Source organism: Leptonychotes weddellii, unplaced genomic scaffold (assembly GCF_054177405.1).
Source record: "Leptonychotes weddellii isolate Sample4059 unplaced genomic scaffold, ASM5417740v2 HiC_scaffold_1739, whole genome shotgun sequence".
Lineage (NCBI taxonomy): Eukaryota > Metazoa > Chordata > Mammalia > Carnivora > Phocidae > Leptonychotes > Leptonychotes weddellii.
The window spans coordinates 6,313-14,028 of record NW_027757535.1 but is presented as its reverse complement, the minus strand read 5'-3'; the positions used below and the strand labels follow the sequence as shown (position 1 = coordinate 14,028).

At 62.3% G+C, this 7,716-nt stretch overlaps 1 protein-coding gene across 2 annotated transcripts in view; it reads left to right on the top strand.

Annotated features, from left to right (window-relative positions):
* Positions 1–109: 109 nt before the first annotated feature.
* LOC145718551 (uncharacterized) overlaps positions 110–7,716 on the top strand; it is a 10,211-nt gene continuing 2,604 nt past the window's right edge. Inside the window, exons 1-5 of one of the 2 annotated variants that reach the window (XM_081810053.1) lie at positions 110–370; positions 1,415–1,572; positions 1,737–1,864; positions 5,480–5,588; positions 6,120–6,383. In XM_081810053.1, the coding sequence (XP_081666179.1) occupies positions 1,845–1,864; positions 5,480–5,588; positions 6,120–6,383 (393 nt within the window). In that variant the 5' untranslated portion in view covers positions 110–370; positions 1,415–1,572; positions 1,737–1,844. Of the gene's footprint in view, positions 371–1,414; positions 1,573–1,736; positions 1,865–5,479; positions 5,589–6,119; positions 6,513–7,716 lie in introns of both variants that reach the window. The other variant, XM_081810052.1, reaches the window with a different exon arrangement.

Sequence of the window (7,716 nt, the reverse complement as noted above, 5' to 3'; positions counted from 1 at the left end):
GCCCTGTCCCCAGCCCCCGGCCCCGGGTGTGAAACACTCCACAATGAGAGGGAAGGCCAAGCACAGTGTCAGAAATCCACTCAGATGCACACACGGGGCACAGACCATCCATGGGGGAGTGCAGGTAGCCCCGTCTCTGGAAAATCCTCCTTTATCAGGTTGGAATATCTGCCTTCAAACTTCCAAAAAAAGAAGACACTGTCTTTCGCCCAAGTAGGGATGTCTGGCCATCTGTGTGCTTTCCCGGGTCCTGCAGATCCCGGTGCCGGAGGCCCTGGACCGGCGCTTTCGCCGGTACTCGCGGGAGCTGGGCGAGGGCTCGCTGAACCGTCTCTTGTTGCTGCACTCGGTCACGTCCAGCTCCCTGCAGGTGAGTCGCCCTGGGGCCCCTCCCGCCAGCCCCGCGAGGGGACTGACCCTGACACAGGGGCAGGAAACTCAGGGAGGGCCGGAACCAGCAGCTCCAGGCCGCCCGAGCCAGTGGCCGGGCTTTGGGGAGGTTTCGGGGGGCGCCCTGAAGCTTTGCGAGGGGGGTGTTCCGGGGCTGAGCCCGGGGCCAGTGTGCCCTTCACCCCACAGGCCTGTGCCCCTTGGCGGCTGCAGATTCTGTGCGGGAGACAGAGGGCGGAGGGGAAGGAAGCCAGAGCGTGGTGCGGACCGTGGTGCCTCGGGGACCCCGGGAGGGGCGTCTTCTGGGGAACCTCAGTCGGTTTAGCTCTCTTCTGGGGCGTGCTGGCAGTCTCCTGCATGGTGGGGGCATCTGGGGTCGATCCTGGGGGCTCCCCAGGGAAGAGGGTGGGGGGAGGGCCCTGCATCCCGTCTTCGGAGGACTGCTGTTGTCACCAGCTGGACGCCTGCCTGCAGCTAGGGCCTGCTGCCCCTGCCCCCCTGCTTCACCTTCTCAGGGGAGAAAAGAGAGCCCCCCAGGCTTCAGGCAGAGCGGGCAAGGGGCAGTGGCCCAGAAGTGTGGCACGGGGCCGGGTCCAGGGATCCAAAGGTGTGTAAAGCCGCTTCCCACCCCGGGTGAGAGGTCCCTGGTACCCGCGTTGTCTGTACCTTTGGGGGCCATGGGATCTGAGAGCTCCCTGCTCCCCGCAGAACACGGCTGCTGGGGGCTCTCCTCCCCACCCCTGCCATGTGTCCTGTAGTGCGTGTCAGGGTCCCCAGGACCACCCCCAGGCGCACTTCTCTAGACGCGCTTCCAGAACTCAGGAAAGCTGTTCTACTGAACCGCAACTCCGTCTCCAGGGAGCACGCAGCCCCTGCGCCACCGTCTACTTTCTGTCTTTATGGGTTTGGTGACCTGGGGACCTGATAGTCCTTGTCCTCCTGGGACTGGCTTCTTTCACTGAGCACGACGCCCCCCAGGGCTGTCCCTGCAGGAGCTGGCATCACAACATCCTTCCTTTCTAAGGCTGAGGGATGTTCCGCGGTGTGGATGGGCCGCCTCGTATCTGTCCAGCCGTCTGCTGATGCACGTGGGGCGCTTCCACCGCGTGGCTGTTGGGAGTGAAGCTGCCATGAACATGGGTGGAGCAGCATCGGCTTGAGTCCCTGCTTCCGGTTCTTCGGGTGCATTCCCCGGGGGTGGGATTGCCGGGTCACACGGTGACTGTGTGTGGCTTCTCGAGGCTGTGCCCTGGCGCTCCGTGGCGCTCGCCCTTTGCACAGAGTGTCCTTTCTGTCTCTGGGCTGGGGAGGCACAGCCTGAAGTGAGCCTCTCTGCCTGACCCCAGGATGGCTTAGTTCTGAACATATCCCCCCCACCACCGGACGAGGCCGGCCGCGACCAGCCAGACGGCAGGAAGGACCTCCCGTGGGGCGCCCAGGTTGAGCTGCCACGGATGCTGCTGCAGGCAGACAGGTACCCACGCCCTCCCCTCTCCCGCCCGGGCATGGCCATGCCCTCGGCTGGCGGGGTGCAGCCCCAGGGCTCGTGGCCCCAGAGTCTCCTGTCGGGAAGTCTGTCTACCGTCCCTTCCTTGCAGGGCTGTTTAAGATGAACACACACATCCCAAGAGGTGCTGTCTGCGCAGGGAGGTTACGAGGCTGGGGAGCTGGCTGCTAGAAGGGCCGCTTTCACTTTGGGTGTGTTTTGTTCCCTCGTGGCCGCCGCGTCCCCCCGCTTCCCACGGCCGATGCTTGTCCGCTTTCTTCTGCTGACTTTTGTCTTGGTGACTTCCACCACCAGAGCAGACCCGCAAAGTCATCACTCATAGACTCGCCCCCGGTTTTCATGTTAGCATCGACCAGGTTGTGTCCCCGTCTTAGCCGCTCGTCTGCCTGATAGAATGTCCCGGGCGGGGGGCTCACACCCGGCGCCTACTTCTCACGGTTGTGGAGGCCCGGCGGCCGCCGTGGAGGGGCGGCGGGGTGCACTTCTGGCGAGGAACCTCTCCCCGGCCTGTGCACACGACATCTGTGCTGCGTGCTCGTGTGCTGGAGAGACCCCTCTCCTCCTCTCTCGAAGGACGCAGTCCTGTGCACTCGGAACCCCCCACGCCGACCTCCCGAAGGGCCCTCTCCAGATCAGTCGCGTCGCGGGCTTCAGCGCAGGAGCTTTGGGAGGCCCCAGGTCAGGTCACACTGCCCCCCGGGTCACACACATCGTGACACATCCCCCCAGGATGTCAGGATGCAGTTCTACAGCTGGGACACCTCCGTCCGTGACCACAGTGCAGTTAGCATGCCCAGCAAAACTAGCGACACTTCGTCGGCCTCACCTCTGATCCTTGCTAGGGTCACAGTTCTCCAGTTTGACCCCAAACTCCTGTGCCGCTGGTTCGTCTAACTCAGGTGCAGCGAGGGCCCCGGAGCCTAGGCTTGATCCCTGCCCTTTGGGGGAATGAAAACAGCAGGGCTCCAGCCTTGGGGTGTGCATGTGTGTGTGTGTGTGTGTACGTGTGTGTATACATGCATGCACACACGTGTACGTGTGCTTCTTGGTGTGCAGGTACCTTCACGTGTGCAAGGGTGAGCATGTGTGCGGTGCGTGCGTGTGTTTGGGAATGTGTGTGCACGTGCGTGTGCGTATGAGGACAAAGTGCCCCATCCCCCCAGTCAAGACTAGATGCCTCTTCCATCTGCTCCTGGGCCCACACCTGCCTGAGCTGGCCACGTGACCCACAGGTTAGAGAAGATGGGTTTCGGCCCCACTCTGACCCGGGGCTGATCGCAGGTCGGTTGCGAAGTGAGCCCTTCACCTCTGGCCCTCAGTGTAGGGAGGAGGGGGTCTGCCCTGCGGCGGCCCAGACTGGCGACACAGCGGGCCAAGCCACTTGCAGGCTGTGAGCCGGAGCGCGGGCTCCATGTTCCAGACGGCACGAGAGGAGCTGCGTCTCCCGGCAGCCGGGCTGGGCCGCTGACACCCTTGCCAGTTCCCATGGCAACGGCTGAGGCCCGGCACAGGCGCCCTAACAGGGCCGAGTCCCTGGGACCTGCCTGTGGGCCTTGGGCAGCCAGGCGGACCGGTGCTCGAGTCCCTGGTCAAGCACGGGGTCAGGTACCTCCATGCAGGGCTGCGTGTGCCTGACGTGGTGGGGACACGCTACGCAGGGCTGCCGTCCCGAGGACAACCTGACGCGAGGGGGTGGAGGAAGGAAGCCGGTCAGCCTGGCTCGCAGGAGCGCTGGGCTCCCGTACCAGAGTTGGGCCTCTGTCCCCAGACCCCTTCTAGCTTTCCCATCGCTGTCGGTCCTGACAGAATGCTTTTGGCTGCAGGTAACAGATTTCTCAGTGAGATTGATCTAATCGACACAGGTGTGTATTGTCTGACGAGAATTTGGAGGATGAGGGGACTCGGGGCCACGATTTAAATGACTTGATGATGCCCATGTCCCCGGCATGTAAATAATGTCTCCCCTTAGAGTCGAAGAGGCTGCCACAACTCCACAGATCACACCTCCATATAACCACACCTTAAAGAGGAAGGGAGGGCTGGGCTCTCTTATTCATTGGGGAGAAAAATCCCTTCCAGAAGCTTCCCCTGTAGATGTCACTAAGTCAGTGGGTCACCTGCTCTCTGCTAGGCCAGTTCCCTACAGAGAAGGGAAGGGGGGACTGTGACAGGCTTGGGCTGAGTCTGACCACGTCTCAGGGCTGGCCACGTCGTCACGCTGAGTCACACTGGCGCTCGTTACCCAGCGAGAGGGGGCGGCCACTGGGCGGGCAAGCAGAGTATCTGCAAACCTCACTACGTGTTCATTGAGCACCCATGCCAGGCAGTAAGAAGTGAACAAGATGGACATGCCCCCTGCCCTCGACTTGCTGTCCCTGTAGCTACAAGGGGCAGGCTGGCGAGGAGAGGGTGCAGTTTGCTCCCGGACCCCAAGGGGGTTCCCATGGCAATGTCCTGAGTCCGGAGCTGGCTTAGGAAAAGTTGCTGCCCACGTCAGACGTGGCCCTCGGTGGGAGGGGGCTGGGCGCTCCAACGGTTGTGGGGTACCCTGCACCAAGCACATACATAGTCTTATTCCACAGGTGCCAAGAGGGCTGGAGGGGCCCAGGAGCTTGCTCGAGGTTCACCATGAGGAAACGCAGGCCAGGCATTTGTCTCTAGTTTGGAGTCCTGGCTATGGGGGTAGGCGGCCCTGCACTCTCCTGATAGCACCCCAGAGGCCTCCGCGGTTCACACGGTGCTTAAACACCCCTTGTCATCGAGCTAGCGGTGAGCTAGCGGTCTTCCCAGCAGCTCGGCTTATCACCACTCGGATTTCGTAGACGAGAGAGCAGAGGTCAGGGGCGCGAGCTCACTCATCAGGGAGCCTGGGTGTGACGCGTGATGCTTTGTTCTTACGGTCGCTGATGACCTGCCTCGACAGGAGGCTGCTAGAAAACGCTGTTCTTGCAGAGTAGACCCATAGGACCAGGGGAAGTTCTGGAAGGTTGTCTACAGTCCCTCCCCTTCCAACGGCCAAAGTCTTCCACAAGCAGGGTCCTGGGCCAAGTCTATGTCTCTGTTCCATCCTCCTCTCCTTGCTGTGTCTTGGATGTGCCAAACTGGTCCCTGCCCCAGGGCCTTTGCCCGTGCCGTCCCCCAGCACTCAGCACAGTTCTTCCACTGCCATTCCTCGGGTCTCAGCTTGGACGTTTCCTCCTGTTCCGTTTCTCCTGTAGCTGATCTAAGGCCAGCTGGGTGTGCGGCAGCCCGGTTCCGGCACTAACCACCCAGAGTTGGCGTAGACCCCACCAGTTAGGGCCTCTGTCCTCTACAAGATTGCCCCCATGTCAGGGGCCAGCTGCAAGTGGAGTCCCCAGGCCACCTGCGCTTCTGTCCAGCTGACCACCACTTCGGGGGTTCCTGCGGCCCCCTAGGTCTGCTAAGGACTCAGAGCTCACACTCCCAGTGTGGCCCCCGACCTTGCCCTGGCCTGACATGGGCCACGGCGTCCCAGGGCTCAGGCTCTGCTTTCCTCGGCTGGACGAAGGGCCGAGGGCCCCAGCAGCTGGCTCAGCAGATGTGTCCATGTGTCCCCCACAGCAGCGGCTGCAGATCGTCAGAAGCCACACCACCGAGAACGCTGGGCAAGCCCGATTCCCTTCTCTCTCCACCATCCCTCCGCATCCTGCTAACCCCTCCAGCTCCCAAGGTTGGTGTGCCACCCTAAGCAGGGCCCGGGTTCTGGGGAGGCCTCCCCTGCCCCCGCAGAGCTGTGGGGCTGGGCGGACAGCAGATGGAGGGACTCCAGGGAGGGGCAGGCTGTGAATATTCACGCCTTTCCTATGAACTATCGTTAAGAAGCTGCTGGTTTCGTGATTACCAGCGGTAGTGTGAGTGAGCGCTCTTACCCTGGGTCACGTGCTGGGGATGCCCCCTGCCCCATGGGGAGCCCTCTGCCCTAATGGGGTGCTAGGAAGCTCAGGCCCCTGGGAGAAGCCCCATCCGTGACCCCAGGTGGTACGGAGATGCCCTGGGCCCCTCGGCCCTTGGGAGTGCTGACCTGTGGCTCCAGAGTGTCCTGGACCCAGGGACTGGCTTCTTCACGCACCTTCCTTGGCCCACCTCCCACCCCACTTGCCCTGAGTCACTGGCCCTGAGTGGGTTTCTGGGGCCCAGCGGGGGGCGGGCCAACTGGGGCAGCCTGGTGACGTCTGACCATTGCTGATGCTGGTCCCTACAGCCATCGAGCTCCCTGAGTATGAAGAACTTGGTCTCCAAGCTGTGCCCCCCGACTGGCCTGGACCTGGGCCGCTCGCGGATGGCAGCGGAGGGCGGCGGCCCAGCCCTGAGAGCTCAGGCCCTCAAGGAGATGGCTGTGAGCACCAAGAGCATCGCTCTCATCGCAGCCACCCGGCGCTCCAAGGCACAGGACCGCGAGGGTGGCAGCGGCCACTCCTCCCTCCACCTTCCGGAGAAGGTGGCCCTGGACTCCAGGGACCCGGAGGTCAGTGTCACCCCGGAGCCAAGCCCAGCAGAGTGGAGGTGGCCCCTCGCCAGCCCAGGCAGGGACCACTCTGCAGAGAGGAAGGCCAGGAGGAAGCGGTCACCCTCCCTCACCTGGAGCGTGCAGCCGGTGGGTGGACATTGGCTGTCCTCCTAGCCCAGTCGCGGGGTCCAGCTGGGACGGCAGAGGGAGGGTCGTTATGGTGGAGGCAGGAGGGCCCCAGGTGCGGAGGAGGAGGGAGGACGCCTGCGCCCCCCACCGCTTCTTCATTGGAAGCTGGGTGCGTGACTGTTTTCAGTAGCCACGTCACAGTGCGGGCACCAGCTTCTCATCTCGTGTCCTTCCTAAACGTTCCTTTATAAATTCTCAAGTGCCCACGTGGTATTGGCATTTTAACCCTGAAAAGGTACATTGCTTGGTTCTAGTGCCCGTCAGGCACGTAGTAACCGTGTGAGTCGTGAGGCGCTGCCCACCACACGGTGCCTCCCCTGTGGGAGCCTGGCCCCAGGCCTGGCCTTCCTCTCTGCAGAGCGGTCCCTGCCCGGGCTGGCGAGGGGCCACCTCCGGTCTGCTAGGCTCGGGTCTGGGGTGCACTTCCACTGCCAGGACTGAGCTCCACGCGCCGTCCATTGCGCGGCCGCTGATGGTTGTCTGCTCCCCGTTCCATGGCCAAGTAGGCCGTCTTTCATTTCTGACCACTTCGGCATCCCTCTGTGGGCAGTGTTCCTCGTTTCTAGTTACCTGCTTGGGACACTGGACTGTGTTGACCTGTGGAAGTCTCAACAACATTTAAGCAGAATCCAGCACACAGCAGAGCACCACACTGACCACTCCCTGACCACACTGGTCACTCGCGGACCACACTGACCACTCCCTGGCCACATTGGTCACTCCCTGACCACACTGACCACTCCCTGGCCATATTGACCAGTCACTGACCACACTGATCACTCTCTGACCACAGTGATCACTCCCTGACCACACTGGTCACTCCTGACCACCCTGATTGCTCACTAACCACACTGATCACTCCCTGACCACACTGATCACTCGCTGACCACACTGACCACTCCCTGGCCACACTGACCAGTCACTGACCACCCCCTGACCACACTGATCACTCACTGACCACACTGATCACTCACTAACCACACTGACCACCCTCTGACCACACTGATCACTCCCTGACCACACTGATCACTCGCTGACCACACTGACCACTCCCTGGCCACACTGACCAGTCACTGATCACCCCCTGACCACACTGATCACTCACTAACCACACTGACCACCCCCTGACCACACTGATCACTCCCTGACCACACTGATCACT